Source organism: Brassica napus, chromosome A6 (assembly GCF_020379485.1).
Source record: "Brassica napus cultivar Da-Ae chromosome A6, Da-Ae, whole genome shotgun sequence".
Classification (NCBI taxonomy): domain Eukaryota; kingdom Viridiplantae; phylum Streptophyta; class Magnoliopsida; order Brassicales; family Brassicaceae; genus Brassica; species Brassica napus.
In genome coordinates, this window is record NC_063439.1 from 8661828 (window position 1) to 8684299 (window position 22472).

Here is a 22472-nt window from a genome sequence, read left to right on the forward strand (position 1 = left end):
TTGTGATAATATAAGTTAAGTGACGTGTAGACTACCAACCAGCGTTCTCCCTGAGATGATTGAGATGTCCCAACGTAAGCATAATGATTTGATAACTCAACTTTTGTATTTTCTTACTAAGTGCAGCAAACGTGATTAGTCGAGAGAGGGTTTCATCTACAACGCAAAAGAGGAAAGACACACTGGAAAGACAAGAACATGGTGACAAAGGGTGCATGGACGGACTTCTTTCACGTTGTAAGTCTTGTTTGACTTGGACCTTAAGCTCATTTCATAATTCGAATATATCTTGCTATAAAAAATTATTAAGACATACACATATTATAGATAAATGTCTAAATTTGCAAAACCAAAAAGTAAATTTAAAAACTCTACAAGAACAAGAGAAAAATAGATAGAATAATTTATAAGAACTAAAAAAAAAAAATTTAAAAACTCAAGTCAACCTCCTCATAACTCTGTTTCAAGTTTGTAGATAACTTCTCTACACATTTGAAAATCTCCACCATGTTCGCCTTCAGATTCAAACTCCCCATTAGTTCAACAGATGGTACTGTCTTCATCTTCCTCTGCATCTTCTGCTCTTCCTTCTCTAACATCACAAGTTTCCTCTCTGCATCCTTATCCCCTCCATTAACCGTCCTCTGTTCCTCCAACTCCATCCTCCGTTTCTCCACCTGACGGCTTATCTGCATCAAGAGCGCGTAAACCGCTTCCGTAAATTCCTTTTCTCCATCTGATCTCCCAAGAGACAGAGACCAGCTGTTAACAGCTCCAAACAGTGGCGGCTCTTCTGAGAGATCTGGTGTTGGTTCTTGAGGCTCTTGCTTCAGACAGCGCATTAGCCAACTGTTTAAGGCCTTAACATACTGATCCTGAGCATCTATCCAGTTAGATAAGCTTTGGCTCCAGTTTCTTAGCTCCAGTTTCAATTCCATGGCAAGCTCAAGCTGAGATATGTCTAGATTTCCCTTAAATGTCATCTTATCAAGCTTCTTAGCCTCTGCGATTACTCTGGATTGCCTACTGTGACATTCTAGCATAGAGCTCCACATCTCAGACAACCTAATTTGATACAATAAAAATATCAGTTTACTCAAAATAAAACTAATGGTAAAAAAGAGGTAGTTGAGTTAACCTGTGGATCAATTTTTTAATCTGAGACCAGAGTTCTTCATCGCGTAACTTGTTTATCATAAGACATATGTTGTCTATCATTTGGATAGAGACTGTTATTCTTGTGGACAAACACTGAATCGAAGAACGAATGGATTCGAGTTTGTTTACATCTGTTGTACTCTTCCCTTCCAGTCTTCTCAATTCTTTGCATCTCTTCATGTGAGATGTGCGGAGTTTCTCCTCAGCCTGCAAGTAATAATCATAAAGGACTAATTAACATAAAACACTTATGTTCTGTCTTAAAATCATTCAGCGTTTTTTTAACTTACCTTTACTTCTTGGTACAGTTTCTTCTCCCACATGAAAAGTTTCTTCAGAGTAGATGAAAGATTACTGAAACTAGATCCAAAATCTTCCACTGGAGTCATCTTCTTTGCGTAAAGAACGTTTGAAGAAGCTGATATCCAAAACACACAAAACAGAATCAGAAGTAGTTAGAGAGTTGACATGCGGCCAGGAGGTTTCCAGCAAAAACCCGCCCCGAAACCACATCATGTAATATTAGTTTAGGCCAAGCAAACCGAACATTACCTTGATAAACTGAGGTTTTCTGGTAATATCTGAACCTGGAAGTGTCGAGCATCTTCGAAACCTCACTCCCTGCTTCTGAAGCCTCCTTGAACATCTCCTGCCATTGCTTTGTGACTTCTGAGAAATCCGACGAAACTTTTTGATCCTTTGGTTCTCTGGTTTTCTCCGGTTTAAGTTTCTTTTTCTTCTCTAAGATTTTTAGGACACACTTGTCTTCATCTCTTCTAATCTTCTCATCGTTTTTGCGAATAGGAGCATTTTTCTTCTTTGGCTTATCTTCATCATTGCAACGAGTGGTCTCTTTATCCTTCAACTCCTTAAGATTCGTATTGTACGGAAACTCATAGCTCTCGAAGAAGTTGATGAAATCCCAAGCGTTGGTGCTCGGAGGCGGCGGCGGAGGAGGAGGAGTGTTAATGCCGGATTCGTAATTCCGGGAGTGGAACGGTTCATGATTTCTAAAGAGATGACAGTCCTTACCTTTGTCTCCATCTTCCTCGTTATCGGAATCGAATTTTGGAGGCAAATCGGAGTCTGAACTGGTGCTCACGGAGTGAGTCGGGGAAGATGATTCCGGCGAAGACGTGTCCGGAGATTCGTTGGCGTCGGAGTCAACGTCCGGCGGAGACTCGACGGCTTGATCGAAGAATCTGTGGAGAGCTGGACCGACTGTGTTTAGTGAGAGGAGATAAGCGGAGTGAGCGTCGGCTAGTGCGTAGCTACGGCGGAGCGTCTCCTCAAGTGAGTTGCAGCGGTCGCGGCATAGAGCTACGGCGGGTAAACCGTCGAGCTTTGAGGGTGAGCAGCCCATAACGGTCGTCGGAGGAAGTTGTGCGTTTCAAAAACTCGGATGGGACATCAATGTTATTTATCCGTTAGTGAATTAGAGAGCAAATAAGTTGAGTATTAAGACAATGCTGTGGCGGGATCCCATAAATAACATATATTTTCTGATTTTTTGTTTTAGTTTTTTTTTTTTTTAATAGATATTCAACTTAAGAAATTGACAAAATTAATTAATTATCCTTCAGTTCATTTCTTAGCTACTTGGCCTAATTTCCCTAAATATAATTGCTAAACTGAATTTTCTAGCTAATTTCCTATAGACGTCTGAATATTTTATATTCTTGCCGTCTTATACGTACACTACAGTACTAAAGAGTAAACCAACGGTGATTAGAAACCGTAACTAAATCCTTTAGATCACTCTGAGTTGGCTAAATTAGATTTGTCTTTCCTACGTTCATGAGTCTAAATCCTAGTATACGGCAAGTATATAACGCATAACGCATTACTACATTTCAAAAGGACATTTATATCGCAGTAACATTTTCATATATAAGCAGATGGTTATGATTGATGCTAAAAAGCGTAAATGATTATGATTAAAAAATAAGAGCCGTTTTCCTCGTAGAAGAAAGGACATGAAGGTAGTGATTAAGAACCGTGCAGTATTCAACTATGGGAATCATTCAAGCATAGAAAGTGGAAAAAGACGTGGTTTTGAAAAGTTAAAGGTAAAAAAAAGTTAAAACTAAAAAGGTTTGAGATTCAAAGTAACGTAAAGTGTTCCGGTGTTATCCCACTATATAAAAGCTACTAATTTTAGATGTTATAAAGGATGCCACATAGGTAAAATATTCTCAGCCATTCATTCTGCCACGTCACTGGTAACCCAGACTAACAAATCGTAATTGCAGCCCAGCCCGTTAACCGGTTTCGCTCACGAAATTGCTGTCTCCGTCTCTTTGCTGTTGGGCCAGATTAAAAATTTTTCCAGCCCATCCCATTACTTATTTCAACTGTCAAACTATTTTCTTTTGCATTTTCTATTATTTCAGACAATTTTTTATTTCAACTGTTTTCTATAACAATGTGCAAACCGCCTAAGTTCCCTTTGATCTTAAAATAGTACGCCCAAGATAACAAAACCCCCTCATTTCACACACAGTCCCTGTAAATTTCTATAAAAAACTAAATTCTACTATCAAACCCACCCAACAAATTTACTACTACCACCTATAATTATGGCCCGGCCTACTTAAACTTTTAAAAAAACCATGACAATACTTAAAAAAAACACACCCTAACTATGTTCACTTCAAAAAAAAAATTTAAACAAAATTGCCAAAAAAATACTAATTCTCATTCTTATCTATGTAGCACATGCACCACAAGATCAAAGCAATTAGGACAACACCCTCGAACCTCATCCAATAATCGTTAGGATCCTTAGGGTCTGGCCCATCACAAATCACAAAAATAAAGATGCTTTCCTAGGGACAACTTTCATATGTCTTGACATCCAGGTTTGTCTAAAATTCATATTTTTAATTATTCCAACTATATTTCAAATGATTGCTTCTAACCACTAAACAGGAACAAAAAATGGAGGGGAAGGTACCTATTTCTACGTCTGACACAATGTACCAACGCTTCGAAGAAGAGAAAATTTATCACATTAGATATTTTAATCTCCTCCCCAATAACCAACGTTACAGGCTTACCGATCAACCATACATAATCAATATCAAAGAAACAACAACTATTACACTGATTCAAGAAAACATTGCACCGATTCCTTCATACATATTCCGGCCACAACGCTACACCCAGTTGATCAGCTTAGCAAGTGAAACCAACTTCCTACCAGGTAAAAAAAAAACAAAAACTCTCTCACACAAAAATAAATCCTAATTTTTTTCCAAACAACCAAATTATTCCTACAGATGTTGTTGGCCGCATTTGCCTCATCCAAGGAAGTGATTTATATAACCACTACACAGATTCAAAATCATCATTGGATTACGTTTAGACAGGTACAAACTTTTTATTAAGTAATAATTGGTTTACAACTAAACAAAATCTAATACAATAATTATTTGTAGATCGAAATTGGTACGTCTAACTTTATGGGACAAGAAGGCATCTAATTTCAGGGAGTTAAATCGCATATCAACAAGGAAAAAACAAGTCGTAATCATCACAAGTATCATTCCACGGATACATGAAGATAATAAACTAAACATAAACTTTACAAAAAACTAAATGCTAACAAATATTTGCCTTTTTCAGAAAAACTATCACTCACAGCAACACCTGGAACGCGCTTCTACTTTAACAACGAAATTGATATCATTCAACGCTTCCAAAAGAGGAATAAACTGCTATCTTAAGCCTCATAGCAAACACCACCAGTCAACTTTTAAAACATTTACGTTACCACTTCCTACATCAATTAAATTGTCACACACAAAGATTATTTTCTCATTCAAATATCGAATTCCTCAAAACTATTTATTATTCATACTTACAGTTGTTTTTAAAAAAAAAAAGATCACCGTTTCGAACTTCTCCCCTGTATAAAAAAACAAAACTTAACTTATCCTTTCAGAAACCAAAAAACACACAATTTTAATTCACCTGATTTTTATTAAACATGTAATCCGCGCGCAGCGCGGACGCCGGCCCTAGTATTTCATAATGATACCATGTTCGAAAAGTGCATGCTCACAATAACATGCACATATTTAAATCCATTTTCCCCTATGAACTCAAAACTCACAACTTTAGGTTCAAACAAACGAAATTGAAGTTTTGAAGATATTAACCATACATTCATCTACAATATAATCTCCCATATTTTCGTAACTAATACAAATTTATATTATATCCTTTAAACTATCTCCAGTGGTACATAATTTTTTTTTCTACTTTTCACTCTAAAATAGAATAACTCTAAATTTGCTCTAATGACTCACTCTATAATAGAATTACTCTATAATATAGTGAAATATAAAATAATGTTATTCTTTTACTCTAAATAATATAGAAGTAATTTTTGTGTGTCATCGGAGATGCCATTACGTACACAACACCTCTCATTAATATCATATGATGAAATTATCTACATATTTTTAAGTCATTGGTATTTGCCTTTTCTTTTGTAGTATTCTAACAATTTAGATTGCTTTAAAAGTAAAAAAAAACTGTTGATTCACATGCACTTACATACTATACCAACAATACTGAAATACACAATATTGGCGAAAAATCTTTATAAATGTTGCATTTTTAGCAGAACAATACACAAAATGTTTACCATATGCTGTGGTTACTCTTACCAAAAATGTTAGAACATGGTGGACCTCGACTGAAAGTAGGGACTGACATCTTTTCCTTTTCGGTTCGTATATGTATCTATTTCTTTTCCGTTAAATGTATGGTGTATCTATCTATTCAAGCAATTTACTGATTACCGTAACAATATTTTCAAACAAATTGTTGTTCAGAAGTTTCTCCTTCTAATATTGTATATAAATGATTGGAACTACACGATATAATATATAGTCCAAAATATTAATTCTACGTAAGTGCATAAAATAGAATTGATCCCTAAATACCATGCAATTCATGTCAAATACACTAACCTAATAACCCATTCATCTAAAACTATATATAGAAGAAGGTGCATAAACGAGCCTCTGCGCACGTCTTAGCTTAAAAGTTCTCGAGTTAGAGTGAAAGTTGGAACTTTTTTGGTTTTGAAGCTTTTGAGAAGATAGGACGAAATAAAAAAGCTGAAACTAAAATAAAGAATGCACGAGGATCTCTTCATAAACGAGCCCCATATCTCAGAAGAAGAAACTTTTCTTTACATTTTTTTTAGTGAAGCGAAGGAATGTTTCTTTTCTGGGGATGGTGGAGATCCACATCCTCCAATTTTGTCATCTTATCACTACTTTTCTTATTACAATAATCCCATGCGTATTATACAAATAACTATTTATCAATTTACAAATACCACTATATCCGGAACACTATAAGAAAAGGACAGTTGTCCTACAACATTTGATAATATTTTATATATCAACCACGAGCATTGAATCCATTCCTAGTTTTTTCAGGGTCGGCAAACATTTTTGTTTACCTTACAGTTCTTTATATATACATATCATTTATTCTTTTTTTTTTGGTAAAAATCATTTATTCTTTTGAAGCAAACAAATATCATTTTTAATTAACGTTCATAAGATCATGAAAGCATCACGTGCCTTTGTCTCATGTGACTTCGCTAAGACGTTGTACCAAACGTAATGATAATTTTAACCATGTACAGATACAAAACAACGTCATGATAACATCCATGATTTGATGTTTTTTTCGGTGATCATACAACGTTACAACGGTCTCTAGATGACCTAACTTGTGATATCTTATTTTCTTCATACTGCTTTTAGGGATTTGCTTCTGAAATATTTAAAATTGTTTTGCTTCAGTATATTGTTTTGATCGACTTGTGTGAGAGAGAGACACACTGTGACACAGAGTAGTAGTAAAATTGGAAGGATGAAAAGTGGGCCTCTATATCTTACTATTTAGCTATTGGGCCTTCACATAGTAAGTTGAGCCCATTAGAATCATCGCAGCAAACTCAACACGAAACAGGCGAAATCAAAAGTGATCGGCATCTACTGAATCAGTGCTCAGGCGAGAATGCAAGGAGGATCGTCGGGAATTGGATACGGCTTGAAGTATCAGGTGACTCTATCATCTTCTTACCGTCCCCGATCTTCTTCCGTTAATTTCCTTAAGCTTCTTCAAAAGGCTAATCTTTTGAGTGTTTCAGGCGAGATGTATATCGGATGTGAAAGCCGATACGGATTACACCAGCTTCCTCGCTGGAACCCTAAGTCTCAAAGAAGAAAACGAGGTGAATCCACGGTTTCTTCTATTTGATTGGGGGAAGATATTGAAAGTTTGTTAATTTACAACTTTTTCTTAAAAAAGGTTCATCTGCTGCGTCTGTCATCTGGTGGATCTGAGCTGATATGCGAGGGTTTGTTCTCTCATCCTAATGAGATATGGGACCTTGCTTCTTGCCCTTTTGATCAACGCATTTTCTCAACTGTCTTTTCCACTGGTAAAGTTTGATCAGTGTCTAGAGAAAAATGTTATCTTTTTTCGGGATTAGTCTTGGTTTAATCAGAAGTTGAAGCTTGAAATGGTTTGATCCGGTTAAGGTGAATCATTTGGAGCAGCGATTTGGCAAATTCCTGAGTTGTATGGTCAGCTGAATTCCCCACAACTGGAGCGTGTTGCATCTCTTGATGCACATGTTGGTAAGATTAACTGGTGAGTTGATGGCAGAGTCTATCTAATGTTATAGTGTTAGAGCTTGTTTCTTTTCTTATGCACATCTTACGAAGCTGACTCTCTCTCTCTCTCTCTCTTGGAGACAGTGTTCTTTGGTGGCCTTCTGGGAGGTGTGACAAGTTGATCAGCATGGATGAACAAAACATTTTCTTGTGGAGCTTGGACTGTTCGAACAAGTCTGCTGAGGTGATTTAGCTAAAAGGATGTAGAGACAAACTCTGTTCTGTCTTTTTTTCCTTTTGCTTCCCATGATCCCAAGTTAACAAGGCTTTGGTTTATATAGGTATTATCTAAGGATTCGGCTGGGATGTTGCATTCTTTATCTGGTGGTGCGTGGGATCCACATGATGTAAATGCTGTTGCAGCAACTGGTGAATCATCTGTTCAGTTCTGGGACCTGCGTACCATGAAGTACGGTATCTCTGTTGATCTTCTCTGTTCTCAGTAACATTAACATAGCCCTTTCCTGCATTCACTTAGAAGATTTTGCACGTTGATTATACTCACACTCATGAATACATAATCTCACGCTCATGGGATTTCGATGTCAGATGACTGTTAGTTGCTTTGTTTGTACCTCTTCGCATGAACCTATTTATATATTGTGAGGGACATGTTATTTGCACAACACAGGAAGGTTAATTCAATTGAACGTGCTCATGTACGAGGTGTTGATTATAATCCCAAGAGAGAACATATACTTGTAAGAAGTTCTTTCTTGTCCTCTAAAGTACTGCCGTGGCACTGAACTGAACAATACTCTCTCTTTGGGTTCAGTATGATGAAATAAACATTCGGTTATGTAGATTACAGCAGAGGATGAATCTGGCATACATGTCTGGGATCTCCGGAAGGCCAAGGCTCCCGTCCAAGAGCTCCCTGGTCATACTCATTGGTAGGTTTGTTTGCATATGAACTTTTTTCTTTTTTCTTTTTAGAATCCAGTAGCGTGAGACCTGAATTTGTATGTTTTGTATGTTTCTGTTAAATTTTGTAGGACATGGGCTGTCAAATGTAACCCCGAGTATGATGGGCTGATTCTGGTACACTCTTTCTCCTTCTTCATGTTTCTTAAACAGAAGAATTAGATCATCCGACATAGTAGCTATGTATGTTACTGTCTCGTCTTTTAGCTGAGATAGGTTGAGCAAGGTGAGGAATGATGTTTTTTTCCCCTCGGTATATGCTACGTTTTTAGCTTGGAAAGCAGAGCCTATGATTTAAGTCGCGATGTAGTTTCAAAAGTGTGGTTATTTATCAATTGAAGTAAAACAGAGTGCAGGAACAGATTCAGCTGTTAACTTGTGGTATGCTTCAGCATCATCCACTAATAACAAAGCTCCAGAAAGGTTGTTACAAATCTCTTATTCTCCTAGCTCCCTCCCGCTATGATTATGATTTGCATTGTTTGAGAGTCCGTATTGTTATTTCCATCTATCTCAGCCCTGTGGAATCAACACGTGAGCGTGTAAACCTGTTGCTTAACTCATACACTGACTATGAAGACAGCGTCTATGGTAAATTCTCTTTTAGAACGTTATATAATAGTACCATCGTCTTGTGAAACAAACCATACTCTTGACATTAGTGTTTAATCACAAAACAGGCCTTGCTTGGAGTTCACGTGAGCCTTGGGTTTTTGCATCATTATCATACGACGGAAGGGTAAGTAATTGCTATCTAACCTGAAGAATCAGAAAAACAAAATTCTTATCTAAAAAGCTTTGGGGACTCATCTGATTAATTTCTCTTGCTTGTGTATGTTAGGTCGTCATCGAATCAGTGAAGCCTTTCCTTCCAAGACTGTAGTAAAAAGCTCAGCATCTCTTTTGATTTGACCCACACACGACCCATCGAAATCTTTGTCAGAAGAAAAGTTGGCACTTACAACAATGTACTTTTTGACACAATTTGTTTTGAATCTTTATGTATCTATATATCATCATTCACCCAGATTCCTTTCAGTACCAATATTCTGTTCTGCACTAAACAGACTCGACTACTCTGATTCTTGTCGGAAAAAGTAAAAGAAAGGAAAAGGCCATTCTTCCTCGGATTGGATTCCTATGTACAGAAGAAATTGATGAAAGCAAAAGACCACAACAAAAAAGGTTGTAAAACCGATCTTTTAGTCTTTTTAAAATTAGAATCAATCTGACAGCATTTCTTCAAGCTCAGGCTCATCCGAAGACATATCCTCATAATCCAACCTCGTACCATTATACAACCCTCTGTCATGCAAATCAGTTTGGTCTTCCTCATAATCTGACGACCACTCTGCATCTTCATCTTCCTTCGGTTCATCACCTTCTTTTTGTTTTTTCTTACCGAGTTTTCTTGAATCCATACCTCCTTCTTTTGCCTTAGCTTCTGTAGCTTCGCATATACAAGTGGACGGATTCTCATGAAACTCACCTCTACCGGCTCTGACTTCCTTGGGCTCTCCCATGAATCCTTTCTGAAACGTTCTGACTCTTGAAGCAAACTCCTCCCAAGTTGTGTTCTCTTTGCTTAGAAACAACTTGTACAGCTTCTTTGCATTCGGTCTAATCGTCGGTTTATGTCCAAAATATCTCCTGTAATCACAAAACCAATATCAACAATATAAATACACATAAAAGAAAGAAGAGCTGCTTTTGGTTTAAACTACTACCTTCGACCAGCTAATATTCTCGCCATGTTCCCGTTATTGTTTGTTACAAAGACATCGCTTTCATCGCACACAAGGAAGTCCAACGCAGCCATTCGTGAAGAGTAAGAAGAAAACGGTTCTAGCTCCTCTTTGGTAGCTATAGTGTCTTTAGAATAGAAATGTGGGAAAAGCGCTTTCAACGGAGCTAATGACTCTTCTCCTCCGTAAACCTCACCTGATGCAACATATATATGAACATCACTTCCATATCCCAAAGCTCTAAGCATTAATCCAACTTCTTCTGGTGTAAGCGGACATCTTCCTTGTCGCCTTTGCTTTTCAGGGTTATTCACCTGAGATTAGAGATAACACTCAGTTAAAACCAAACAAAAGATAAGAACTACTAGAGAGTAATGGCACGACTACATACATGTAAAGTTTTCCATCTCCTTCTGATTGATGCCAACTCTTTCTTCTCCTTGTCACCACCACCATAGTAACATCCCGAGAAGGCGAGCATGTCTGGCTCAAACCTAAGGTGTAAAGCAATGTAGTGCTTGCTCCTTAACCGCATTCTTCTGACCAGTTCGTTGCCCATTTTGAGAATAGGATCAGTGAATTTAAGCGCGTGGTAGTTTACTCTGCACCTCAGCTTCTGCAGATCATCTCTCAACTTGTTTGAGAGTCTGTAATCAAATTTATTCAACTGAACTGCCTGAAACAAAACATTTCACAAGATCAAAATGTAAAGTTTTGAATTGTAAGAAGGGAAAAAGGATTGGGAGAGAAGCAGGAGAACCTTACATGCCTTTTCTGAAGAACGGGTAGTACTCGATTGATATAACATTTCTCGTTGCATTTTCTAGGTACACGCATCCTGCTGGGGCTCCACGTTCGTCCTCCTTTAGGTGGAAGTTGCTCAATGATTTTGACGTCTTTTGAGAGAAACGATATAAACCAGTCAACTTGGAAGATATGGGAGAAGTCACTGCATATATCAAAGCATAAACCTATGATAATGTTACTAAGATGCATTAATGTTTTGATTTTTAAGAAACAGAAAGAGAATCTGAGCAAGAACCTGGCATCTTTCCAGTAGGATTTCTGGTCTAACTTAGGAATAACAAGGGTAGCGTTTAGAATTCGAGCAGCAACAACAGCATCTACGATCTGAAAGAAGCAAATTGCATATAGTCAAACTCAAAAACAAGATTGCCGTTAAAAAGGGACAATGGCAAAAAGGAACACTTACTCCAGTTCGTTGTTGGTTTAAACCACCACTAGTGGCGATTGCCAAGTATCGATCATTTCTAGTAATTGCTTTAGCATCTGCACCAAGAAAACTAACATTAAACCCATAAACTTAAGATTACTCAGGCTGATTATCTAAGCTTAACTTAGTCCTAACTGCAGAAATGTGTGTCTCTCTTAACTCTTTATCTAATTACATATCTACAAGCATCAAAGTAAAAAGCTTTACTCACTTGGGAACTTGGTGCTAGCATTACAGCAACCGTGAAAGAAGTCAGCATTCCATGAACGCCAGATATCACGATCTGATCTCCCTCCACTTCTCTGTTTCGGTCACACAAACCCAAAAAAAGCCCATTAAGGAAGATGCAACAAAAAAAAAAAACCAAAACTTTGAAACAGAGAACATCAGCAATAAATTTAAAAAACCCTAACCGGAACTCTGAACACCACTGCTGCGTGCTTCTCATCATTGGCTCCATAGTTAATCTGCTTCTGCAATGTTAAAACAGAATCAACGACGTTAAAAAAAAGTGAGGCAAGAATCTTCTAAAACAATCTTAACAGAGAGAGAGAGGGAGAGAGTACGGAAATGCGGCGATCGGAATCATCAGGAGGAGGGGAAAAGACGGAGAGAAGAGCGAAGAGGATGAGAAGAGCTCCGGAGAAGCCGCAAATAAGCGGGAGGAGACGGCGGAGACGGTTGTAATAATTGTAGCGCCGCCGCTGGAAAGCCATGGAAAGGCTTATTACGTGCGGCGCTGTTAACTTCGCCTCTACGCCAGAGAGAGAGAGATTAGAGAGAAACAAAAGTCTTCTCCTTTTGAGATAGATAGAACTGTCTGGTTGAAAGATTTATTTCAAAAATCGAAAATCAAAATGACAACATGTTATGTTGTGTTTTTTTTCTTGTTTATTGTAATCGCAACATCTGCACCACCACCGCAACGATCATTAGAGATTCTCGATTTTTAAATATCATAGAGAACAGATTAAATATCTTTCTTTCTTTTTTTTTAAATCCTTTTGTTTTGGGACAGTTCTTATAGATTTCTGGGCTCTGAAAGAAATGAGGCACCGCCTCCAGCACTTCATGCTAACAGCTTTTTCTTTTCTTTTTTTTTAATATTATATATTTAATCATTTTGATTAATTAACTGATTAAATTTTGATAATAATTATCATGCGCTGGATTTATTGACTCTTGCAAGTTATTCTCTTTCGATTTTTAGTTTGTTTGGACCATTAACCTTCTTGTTTTGCATAATCATGAGCAAATTATTTGGTTACTAATCATTCATAATTGATTTCAATTATCCAACAGTTGGGAGTTTTTGCAATTTTTTGGAAACTATGGCCATCTTTTCGAGAGCAGAGCCAGTCACACAAGCTTTGTTTCTTTTTTCATGTTTTGTTTTCTTAAACAAGCTTTTGTTTCTTTAAATCACTTTACATCTTTTTACAAAACCATTACTGTCTCTGAAATGTTAGTTTTAGTGTAGGTATCACTCTGTGCTTTACATTTATTATCTTCCTTGTTTTTCTTTTCATATCTATTTGTAGAAAGAAGAATATTTGGAATCACTATTTCAGATTTTTAACTTTTGCTAAAGAGCGTAAGTGAACAATTGCGTGAACCGCCAAGGAAAGTATCATTACTCTTTTTGTCTGTCTTTCTGTTTCCTTGGTGTTGTCACTATCTATGAACAAATTTGGTGTGAGCCGGTTTATTGATTCTTGGATCCATATAGTTCACCAGAACCGGACACAATCAACGGTCTGAGATCATCTAATAACTAATATTGCCGAGTTTTGGTCCGATCAAATTTGGTGTGAGCCGGTTTGTTTATCTTTTAGTTTCACAAAGAATGTAAGAGTGTCATTTCGCATTTAAATAAACATTTAAGTTTTATCATATTAATTTAGTGCATTAGTTAGAAAGAAAAAAATATTAGTGTATGAGTATAAATAAATTAAAATAAAGTTTTAAGATGATTTTTTAACATACATGAAAAAAAACTCTAAAAACAACACTATTTATGAAAGAGAGGAAGTACATTTCAATGCAAATTTAGTAAAGTAATTAAGATAATATAAATATAACCACTTGCCATCAGATTCAACTCCTAGTCAGAAAATGCTAGAGATCTAATCTTCCACAACCATACAACTTCATACCTATCTAATCTTCCACAACCATACAACCCTCATACCTGTTTTTATTTATTTCAACTTGGTTTATTTTAGAACACAATTATCATTCCGGTTTATCTTAAACCAACATGATACGTTATTTCAGAATGACACAACTTGGATTGTCTGTAGTACAAATTTCCGGTTTACCTTAACCAACATGATACACACAAAAAAACCTTACCACTTCAAAGCTTGCTTGTTCCTTTCTTTGATAAGCTTCCCATAGCCTTAGCCTTAGTCCTCAGAACAAATTTCTGAACTTTCCCAGTCGATGTTTTAGGAAGATCCTCAAACACAATACTCCTCGGAGCCATATAATGCGGAAGCTTCCCCCTGCAGTAGCTTATAATCTCCTCGGCCGTTGCCTTAGACCCGTCTTTAAGCTTCACAAACGCACAAGCAGTCTCACCCCAATACTCATCAGGCCTCGCAACCACAGCTGCTTCAAGAACACAAGGATGAGTGAACAGAACAGACTCCACTTCGATCGAGCTTATGTTCTCTCCCCCAGAGATTATAATGTCTTTGGACCTATCTTTCAGCTCTATGTAGCCATCAGGATGTTTAACCCCCAAGTCACCAGTCCAAAACCAACCTCCTTTGAAAGACTCCTTGGTGGCTTCAGGGTTCTTTAAGTAACCGTTCATCACCGTGTTCCCCCTGAAGACAACCTCACCCATAGACACACCATCAGCCGGCAAAGTCCTCAAGGTCACAGGATCTTTAACAGCGACTTCTTCAATCCCTATATGATTCACTCCTTGCCTCGCCTTCATTTTCGCCTGCTCTTCACTAGGCAAAGAGTCCCACTCAGGCTTCCACGTGCAGACCGTGCCTGGTCCATAAGTCTCAGTCAACCCATACGAGTGAAACATAGAGAACCCCAGCTCCTCCATTTTGTAAATCACATGAGCTGGTGGTGGTGCAGCACCGGTTATAAAAGACACCTTCCGAGGAAGCGGTTTCTTCTCGGAATCACTAGCGTTAACGATCATGTTCAGTATAGTTGGTGCACCTCCCATATGAGTCACATTGTGTTTAGCAATGTTATCAAATATACCCTTTGCGGTAACGTTTCTCAAACATATATTAATCCCACCGATGGCGGCAACACCCCACAGTAAACACCATCCATTGCAGTGAAACATTGGATTAGTCCATAGGAAAGTAGGCGAGGAGTGCATCTCGTTGAGTATAACGGTAGCCAAAGAATTCAAATAAGCGCCTCTGTGACTGTAAACAACACCCTTGGGGCTCGAAGTCGTGCCTGATGTGTAGTTCAGAGAGATTGCGTCACATTCATCCTTTGGTCTTATAACTTGGAAGTTCGATTTCCCCATGGAGACAACGTCTTCGTACTCCATCAACCTCTTCTTGTTCTTCCCTGAAACAACAACGCTAGGCTCTTGGATCAAGACCAGAAGAGGGACCTTCTCGCCTTTCTTGGAGAGGATCTCGCACGCTCCCTGAGCTATTTGGAGAAACTGATGATCTGCGAAAAGCACTTTGGTCTCTGAGTGACTTAGCAGAACCGATACGAGTGCGGAGTCGTGGCGGATGTTGAGTGTACAGAGCAAAGCTCCAGCCATGGGGACAGCGAAATGTAACTCAACCATCGCTGGCACGTTTGGAGCCAACACCGAAACCTGATCAAGTTCCGACAACAAACACATCACTAAACGACAAAATTTCGATTATAAAGTCGAAAACTTTATTTGAAATCTTTAAAATAAAATCAAATCTACGTAAAGAAAGAGGTTTTTAGTTTTTACCACATCGCCGGAGGAGATACCGAGTTGGGAGAGAGCGGAGGCGACTCTGACGCAGCGGTCACGGGTCTGGCGCCACGTGTAGGTGACGGAGCCGTAAACTACAGATGTTCTTTCGGCGTAAACGACGGCGGATCGATCAAGGAAACTGATGGGAGTGAGAGGAACGTAGTTGGCCCGTGACTTGATAGTTCCCTCCATTTTTCTCCTTTTTTTTTTTTAAGTGATTTTGTTCAGACAGACTGTAGCGAGAAAAGTGCTTATCATGAATGGGGGTAAAGAGTTCTTATCAGCAATCCTACAAGGCAGCTGTATCCAATTTGGGATAGAAATGGTAATGATTGCTGGAGAAAAGATGGCCACATAATCAGCCACTTGGTTCTTCCATCTTCGTGCTTCGCTTTGTATGATTGCTTTCTCTACTTGTCCTTTAGTTAAAGCCCAAAACTCTTCTCTTGGGCCTTTGCTTGATTGCTTCTGTAATTGTTAGGATCCTAACAACTCTCAAATGTAGGACATCTCAAACTCCACATTTAGAAGAAGAAAAAACAACTTTTAAGATAGTATGAACCTTTTTGAGTCTTTGACAGATGCAAAACTCAAAGGTGAACTGAAGTTTCTTAAAGACATGTTCAGAGTTCAAGTGTTAAGTAAACGAGAGTATAAATAGAGATTCATGTGTTGTTGGGCTGTGTTTAGTCTCGTTCCTTTAAGTCGTGAGAAGAAGGTAGACGAGTCCTTTTAGATATTCCACTATTTCGGATCCTTCCAGCTTCGAAGTTCCAAAGACTCTATCCACAAATGTGATTGGTACCTGACAGATGAAGAAGGAGGAGTACCATATGAATCATGAATAATAATTTGATTTCAAAGGAATCAGAATCACAAGTGGATAATTTATATATGAGGAGAGACAAGAGATACCTCTTCAATATGGTATCCTTTTCTGGTAGCACGAACGATCATTTCCATCTGGAAGACACAACATTTACTCACACATGAGCTAATCATGTCTTCAAGCACCGATTTCTTGTATAGCCTTTCAAATAAGGAGGCCAATCGTGAAACTATTGAATGATTCAGTAGAAGAACACAAGTTAGTTGAATATATTTTACATGAAGGACCTGGTTAAATCAGATACATCAGGCCATAAAAGTGTTTGAGCTAGCACATTTGCTCTTCTGCTAGTGAGCTTCCGCATAAGGTTCCACCTGTGTACACCACCACCTTTTACATATCGCGTACATGTTACTATACTTGCATTTTTCTCTAGTCGTTTCCTTCATGACATAGACAACAAAAGAGAGTCAAATTAAAATGTCATTATAAGCTTCCGAAATTTGTAAGAGATCAATAAGACTCTACGTACTTGATGAAACTTGGCAAATACTTTGGCTTCACATGAGAAAAGTGAGTTAGCTCAACAAAACAAGTCGGAAAAGAAAATTCAGTAGGTGACTCTTACATGATGTGAAAGATCAGCATCCATGATTACAACGAAATCACCTGTAGCATGCTTCAAACCATGTATGTATGCAGTTCCTGCGATCGATTGTGCGAGAAGATTAGTAATTTCTCACTTACTGTAAAGCAAAGTTAGAAGATGAAAAAGTTACAAATACATACCCAAACCAAGCTTCTTGGCTCTAGCTCTTAAAAGATGAATCACAGTAAAATCACAAGTTCACCTAAACCGAAGAATACAAACTGGATTACGTATTCAGATTCAAACTAACTCTGTTATTGTACTCACAATGCGGCCTTCACCATACAAGTCCTGCAGTTGCTTGACAATTTCTTGAGTGCCATCATGACTCCCATCATCCACAACAATTATCTCAAAATCAACATCCCTAAACACCATTCAAAAAGTCAAAGTTTCCTTAGTATTGGTATTGATTCTCAATAACATTCCACAGAAGAAAAAAAGTCATCTCAACAAGTTCAAATCGATTAACAGAAGCAGCCACAACCAGGATCAATCTCCAAAGCCACTATAGACAACATGAAGTCACTTCTAAACAGTGGATCATTACACTTAGTTACAAGATTATAAAGTTTGGATCTTTAATGTAAAACCATGATCCCTCACTTCTCCTCCTTAAATACTGAATTACTAATGGGCGATCGGATTCGTATTCAGTAAAAACAAGTGATAATTTTTACCGGAGATGCTTGAAAATGAGGTAGACTATAAGAGCGATATTGAGGCGCTCGTTGTACGTAAGAACGATTATGCTATACTTGTACTTTCCCTCTCTTTTCCTCTCCTTCTCCTCCGCCACAACAGCCAATCAAAAACCTAACTTTTACAACGGAGAGAGAGAGCTTCCTTCGTCGTCTTAATCCGCATGTGAAATCCACCGTCGTCTACAAAAGAAAACAAGGACTAGAATGTAATTAATATTAAAATATAGGAAGCCAAAAATAATTTTCAAATTGGGTCTAAAGTGATTAATGGCCTTAATGTAAGGCTCAATTATCATAATACAGCTTTTAAAACAGCTAACGACTCTCTCCCTTACATGCCTAAAGCGATTAGTGTAGGCGATGATTAACTTTATCATGATTGATAGGATATCATTAACCATGAAATTGTCTCCCTCAAACATCACATTCCTGCCTATAATCAGGATCAAATTCTGTCATGAGACACATGGATTTCAAAAATTCTCTCGTGACCCTGTTTTAATTTGTTTTTAGTTTTCATTAAAATTTAAATACAAAATAAGGGGAAATAGCTAAAAGCCCAAACGATTTTGATTTATTTACAATTCATGCCCTTACTAGCCCCACCCATAAACCCGACCCATCTAAAACTCGGATCCTATTCTCCTAAATCCCTAAATCGTAACACAACTTCCCCACTTTCTTCATTTCACGATCTCTGAATATTTTGTTCTTCACTCATCAATTCCACCAGCGATAATGACATCTAAACTAAGATTCACCAAGAAAAAGAAAGAATCCCCACCAAAGAAGAAAAAGAAATCCTCACCGACAAAGAAGAAGGAGGTTGAACCGGCTAAGAAGGAGATGACTTTGCCCACGGGAAAGAAGAAACGGGGTAGATCGTCTTCAGCAGAGGAACACGAAGCAGACGACGGCGGGTCGTCGTCTCAACCCACGAAGCGGCCGCGTCTTACTTCAAACCGTAACCCTAAAAATCTTCAATCTAATCCGGCTGCTGCTTCTGCTTCTCCTACTCAACCTGACAATGAGGAGACACCCTTAGGACCACCAGCAACATCAGAAGATCCTCCACCAACGAAGAGACAAAATCCGCCACACCAACAAGATCCTCCGGATGCATCTATTTCCCAGTCTTCCACGAAGGGCGGGACACCTTATTCGGAACAAGGAGACAATGAGGAAATGGGATCGCATGGTGAGCCTCCCAGATTACGAGAACCTAATGCTACAGAAGAGCAAATAATGGTAAGAAATCATTTTGAAGTCAGTTTTTGTAATATGTTAGAACATAGATATATTATATATAGATGTACTAGTAAACCTAGTTGTACTTAAAGATAAGTGTGACTTGTACAAATGAAGAAGTTTAATTTGTTTTACTAATACAATATGAAATGAAATGTAAAATTGTATAACTGGTACAACTTCTTAAAAATTTAACTAACTAGAACATGACAATTTTACTCGTTTTATTAATACAACTGTAATATGTAAAACAAGTATCACTCATACATCTTGTAATTATCTAACTAGTGAAACTTGTACAACTGTTATTTGTATAACTAGTATTACTCGTACAACTAGCTAGAACCTATCTAATAAGTAATACTTGTACAACTATTATATGTATAACTTGTAGAACATATGTAACTAGTATAACTCGTACAACTGTCCTACGTTTACTTGTATAACTCGTACAACTAGAACATATGTAGCTACAAGTAAAACAAATCTAAGTAGTATAACTTGTACTACTGTTTTTGTATTACTTGTATAACTCGTACCACTTAAACAAATTTAAGTATACAACTTGTAATACTCGTACAACTACGACTGTAGCAGAACTTGTGTATTACTAGTATAACTCGTATATGTATAACTTGTGTTACTCGTACAACTAGAACTTGTATAACCAATATAACTTGTATTACCAGCACAACTCCTTAGTTTTCAGTTGTATTAATGTTTTTTTTGTGTAGGTAAAGGAGATGGCTGGAGGAGCAATCAAACCACACAAGTTTTACTTCAAACCAGCCGAATATGGGAAACCCTGTAAGCTCTCCTCAAGGTGTCATCAAACGAAGTTCATCAAGTTGATTGACAATTTTCATGCAACCGAGAAGAAGTGGTTTTATGCGCACCCACAGTTCAAGCATATTTTCCATATGGAGTGCTCCTCAAGGAGAAAGGTGATGGGATTGTGGATGTTACTGATTCGCACCATAAAAGTCGACAAGAAGAGACAGGCTTGGTTTGTGGTAAATGGGGTTCCCATTCGTTACTCCATCAGAGAACATGGTCTCATATCAGGACTATACTGCCACACTTATCCAGAAAACTATGAGAGCATTGGGAGTTTGAAGTTTGCTAAGAAGTACTTTCAGCAACCACCAAAGAAGAAGGGTGACGATCCTCCTGAACTAAAAGTGACAGCAGCTGATGTCCTAAAGAAGCTAAAGAAGATGAAATATGATGGTAGTCATGAACGGTTGAGGATGGCTGTGCTTTATTTCTTGGCCACAGTCATTTTTCAAAGATCAAGGTATGGAACCCCTATAGACCATTTTCTTCTCCGAATGGTTAATGATCTTAGGGTGTGCCACACGTTTCCATGGGGGCGTTTCACCTTTGATGACTCCTTGAAGGAGATAAAGCATATGGTGAAGCATTTTCGAGGAAAGATCCCAACTGTAAAGGCTTCTTGGACATTTCCTGGGTTTATCAACCCACTGGAGGTAATAATTGTTAACTGAATGGCATATAACATGTATAATTTGTTACTAATATGTTAGTTTAAAATGGTGTGCAGATATTGGCATTTGAAAGTATACAAGTGCTGAAGGAAAATTTTAGAGAAAATGTTGAAGAATTTGATGATAGCTGTCCAAGAATGTGCAAGTCGAGATTCCTAGCGAATGGGTCGTCAGGATATGCGTTGAGCGAGATATATGAGAAGCTCGGAGAAACAAAGGTGATACACTTGAAGTGAATTTTTGTGTCATTTTTTCAAGTCTTCATATTTTTACCTTAATGTGTGATATTTTGGTTAATTTTTCAGGAAATTTCTAATATTTTGAAACCAACTGGAAGCGAGACAGATCTATCAGTTGAGATCTTTGATGATGGGTTATGGGATGATGTTGACCTGGGAGATGATGGGGATATAGATGACCCAATTGTTGATGGTTGGAACAAGATTATTATCCATGACCAAGTAAAAATTCTTTGGGAGGATCTGTACAAGATGGATGTCAAAACTCGAAAGATAGAACACGAGCCTGAGAGGATTTGTGAAGAACTTGAGGGTCCGAGGGTGTGTGAGGAAACTGAGGCAGGATGTGAGAGTTTGGAAACAAGAGTTGCTCAGTTGGAAGAAAGCATGAAGGTGAGAGATGACATAATTGGTCAGTTGGAAGCAAGAATAAAGAGTATGGAAGATGACCGCAACCCGAGGGACAGATTTGGGAACATGGAGGACTTGTTTGATCATGATCGTTTTGACACTGGTGGAGGCCAAGAAAATGGTATAAATTATGATCTTATTTATTAGGGTCTGTTTTTAAGACAGATGATTAACCTTTATATATTTTATTTTAGATGATACTGATAAAGATGCCACAAAGGAGGGTGAGACTGAAACCGAGCAAATGGCAGAAGATGATGCTGATAAGGAGGCCACGAAGGATGGAGAGAATGAGCCTGAGAAAGAAAGTAAGGTTGATGCTGATAAGGAGGCCACAAAGGAGGGTGATAATGAACTCGAGGAGATGGCAGAAGATGATGCTGATAAGGAGGCCACAGAGGATGGAGAAAATGAGCATGAGAAAGATAGCCATGTTGATGCTGATAAGGAGGCCACAAAGGAAGGCGAGATTGAACCCGAGCAGATGGCAGAAGATGATACTGATAAGGAGGCCACGAAGGAGGTTGAGAATGACCCGAGCACGCACTGCAAGGTAATGTATTTTATCGTAATTTTTATTGTAACTTAGCTGTGATCTGATTTTAATATATTTTGCAGAGGATCTTGAAGTGATGGTGGCGGCTGCAGAGAAGTTTGAGAAAGAAGTTGTGGAGAAGAAAGCTGCAGAGAAAGAAGTTGTGGAGAAGAAAGCTTGGGAGAAAGAATCTACGGATGAAATGGATGGAGATGCTGAAGAAGATTCACCGAAGAAGACGAAGAGGGTGCCAAAGCCTTCTCGTATGAAGCAGTCTCCATATGTTGAGAAGTAATCTATGTGTTTCTTGTATTTTGAACATATAACTTTATGCTGCTTTTGGATGTTGGTGTTGCTTTTGCCAAACATAAGACTTGTGTTGCTGTTGTGAAACTTAAGACTTGGTGTTGCTTTTGTGAAACATAGAACTTGTGTGTTTCTGATTTAGTAGTGAACGTGTGTTTGTCATATTGTTGTTGAACTTGACAAATTATTGGTATAACTAATACTACCGAGTAAACTATGGCAAAATTTCTCTAACGGATACAACTGGTACAACTAAATAACAAAAGGTACAACTATTGTTCTTAAAATGTGTGACACATTTAAAACATGATAATCAGCTA

General features: G+C 38.0%; 6 protein-coding genes across 9 annotated transcripts; 2 read left to right on the forward strand and 4 right to left on the reverse strand.

Annotated features, from left to right (window-relative positions):
* Positions 1-191: 191 nt before the first annotated feature.
* LOC111198589 (protein ALTERED PHOSPHATE STARVATION RESPONSE 1-like) lies at positions 192-2619 on the reverse strand. The gene is made up of 4 exons (XM_022687320.2): positions 1711-2619; positions 1449-1576; positions 1139-1365; positions 192-1065 (listed from the first exon to the last, which is right to left on the reverse strand). The coding sequence occupies exons 1-4, from the start codon at positions 2519-2521 to the stop codon at positions 429-431; spliced, it is 1803 nt and encodes a 600-aa protein (XP_022543041.1). The 5' UTR covers positions 2522-2619; the 3' UTR covers positions 192-428.
* Positions 2620-7095: 4476 nt separating this feature from the next.
* Positions 7096-9819, forward strand: LOC111198590 (WD repeat-containing protein DWA2). Its single transcript, XM_022687321.2, has 13 exons — positions 7096-7251; positions 7340-7423; positions 7501-7633; positions 7734-7845; positions 7953-8052; positions 8150-8277; positions 8500-8569; positions 8673-8761; positions 8864-8909; positions 9142-9215; positions 9310-9383; positions 9473-9531; positions 9634-9819. Exons 1-13 carry the CDS (start codon positions 7207-7209, stop codon positions 9673-9675), a joined length of 1056 nt encoding a protein of 351 aa, XP_022543042.1. The 5' UTR covers positions 7096-7206; the 3' UTR covers positions 9676-9819.
* On the reverse strand, positions 9777-12837 carry BNAC05G15860D (O-fucosyltransferase 6). The gene is made up of 9 exons (XM_013786789.3): positions 12338-12837; positions 12185-12244; positions 11983-12073; positions 11751-11827; positions 11580-11668; positions 11303-11486; positions 10929-11213; positions 10520-10851; positions 9777-10442 (listed from the first exon to the last, which is right to left on the reverse strand). The coding sequence occupies exons 1-9, from the start codon at positions 12485-12487 to the stop codon at positions 10016-10018; spliced, it is 1695 nt and encodes a 564-aa protein (XP_013642243.2). The 5' UTR covers positions 12488-12837; the 3' UTR covers positions 9777-10015.
* Positions 12838-13948: 1111 nt separating this feature from the next.
* On the reverse strand, positions 13949-16143 carry LOC111198591 (butanoate--CoA ligase AAE1). Its single transcript, XM_022687323.2, has 2 exons — positions 15718-16143; positions 13949-15591 (listed from the first exon to the last, which is right to left on the reverse strand). Exons 1-2 carry the CDS (start codon positions 15913-15915, stop codon positions 14131-14133), a joined length of 1659 nt encoding a protein of 552 aa, XP_022543044.2. The 5' UTR covers positions 15916-16143; the 3' UTR covers positions 13949-14130.
* Positions 16144-16246: 103 nt separating this feature from the next.
* LOC111198592 (dolichol-phosphate mannosyltransferase subunit 1-like) lies at positions 16247-18037 on the reverse strand. 4 transcript variants are annotated; one of them, XM_048782528.1, is made up of 8 exons: positions 17897-18037; positions 17469-17537; positions 17342-17367; positions 17181-17257; positions 17085-17110; positions 16840-16995; positions 16639-16753; positions 16247-16528 (listed from the first exon to the last, which is right to left on the reverse strand). In XM_048782528.1, coding segments are annotated over exons 1-8 (576 nt in total). In that variant the 5' UTR covers positions 17899-18037; the 3' UTR covers positions 16247-16423. The 4 variants fall into 4 exon arrangements, with proteins under 4 accessions (XP_048638485.1, XP_048638484.1, XP_048638486.1 ...); XM_048782527.1 differs by having other exon boundaries at positions 17469-17568; positions 17882-18037; XM_048782529.1 differs by having other exon boundaries at positions 16639-16686; positions 17469-17586; positions 17882-18037.
* A 316-nt stretch (positions 18038-18353) lies between these two features.
* Positions 18354-22141, forward strand: LOC125609908 (uncharacterized protein At3g43530-like). The gene is made up of 6 exons (XM_048781519.1): positions 18354-19153; positions 19888-20643; positions 20718-20879; positions 20967-21432; positions 21506-21864; positions 21932-22141. Exons 1-6 carry the CDS (start codon positions 18644-18646, stop codon positions 22139-22141), a joined length of 2463 nt encoding a protein of 820 aa, XP_048637476.1. The 5' UTR covers positions 18354-18643.
* Positions 22142-22472: the final 331 nt, after the last annotated feature.

What these genes read in the sequence shown, in the direction of transcription:
- LOC125609908 (XM_048781519.1), top strand. Translation starts at nt 18,644, where the DNA reads ATGACATCTAAACTAAGATTCACCAAGAAAAAGAAAGAATCCCCACCA. An exon ending in GGTTTATCAACCCACTGGAG is followed by an intron (nt 20,644 to 20,717) that starts GTAATAATTGTT and finishes AATGGTGTGCAG; the next exon opens with ATATTGGCATTTGAAAGTAT. An exon ending in TGGTGGAGGCCAAGAAAATG is followed by an intron (nt 21,433 to 21,505) that starts GTATAAATTATG and finishes ATTTTATTTTAG; the next exon opens with ATGATACTGATAAAGATGCC.
- LOC111198592 (XM_048782528.1), bottom strand. An exon ending in TGTATGGTGAAGGCCGCATT is followed by an intron (nt 17,368 to 17,468) that starts GTGAGTACAATA and finishes TCATCTTTTAAG; the next exon opens with AGCTAGAGCCAAGAAGCTTG. An exon ending in ATGCTGATCTTTCACATCAT is followed by an intron (nt 17,111 to 17,180) that starts GTAAGAGTCACC and finishes TCTCATGTGAAG; the next exon opens with CCAAAGTATTTGCCAAGTTT.
- LOC111198590 (XM_022687321.2), top strand. Translation starts at nt 7,207, where the DNA reads ATGCAAGGAGGATCGTCGGGAATTGGATACGGCTTGAAGTATCAG. An exon ending in CATGTTGGTAAGATTAACTG is followed by an intron (nt 7,846 to 7,952) that starts GTGAGTTGATGG and finishes TCTTGGAGACAG; the next exon opens with TGTTCTTTGGTGGCCTTCTG. An exon ending in AATAACAAAGCTCCAGAAAG is followed by an intron (nt 9,216 to 9,309) that starts GTTGTTACAAAT and finishes CATCTATCTCAG; the next exon opens with CCCTGTGGAATCAACACGTG.
- BNAC05G15860D (XM_013786789.3), bottom strand. Translation starts at nt 12,487, where the DNA reads ATGGCTTTCCAGCGGCGGCGCTACAATTATTACAACCGTCTCCGCCGT. An exon ending in TAAACCAACAACGAACTGGA is followed by an intron (nt 11,669 to 11,750) that starts GTAAGTGTTCCT and finishes TGCTTCTTTCAG; the next exon opens with ATCGTAGATGCTGTTGTTGC. An exon ending in AGAATATTAGCTGGTCGAAG is followed by an intron (nt 10,443 to 10,519) that starts GTAGTAGTTTAA and finishes TTGTGATTACAG; the next exon opens with GAGATATTTTGGACATAAAC.
- LOC111198591 (XM_022687323.2), bottom strand. Translation starts at nt 15,915, where the DNA reads ATGGAGGGAACTATCAAGTCACGGGCCAACTACGTTCCTCTCACTCCC. An exon ending in GTATCTCCTCCGGCGATGTG is followed by an intron (nt 15,592 to 15,717) that starts GTAAAAACTAAA and finishes GAACTTGATCAG; the next exon opens with GTTTCGGTGTTGGCTCCAAA.
- LOC111198589 (XM_022687320.2), bottom strand. Translation starts at nt 2,521, where the DNA reads ATGGGCTGCTCACCCTCAAAGCTCGACGGTTTACCCGCCGTAGCTCTA. An exon ending in GAAAACCTCAGTTTATCAAG is followed by an intron (nt 1,577 to 1,710) that starts GTAATGTTCGGT and finishes TTTGGATATCAG; the next exon opens with CTTCTTCAAACGTTCTTTAC. An exon ending in ATTAAAAAATTGATCCACAG is followed by an intron (nt 1,066 to 1,138) that starts GTTAACTCAACT and finishes GTATCAAATTAG; the next exon opens with GTTGTCTGAGATGTGGAGCT.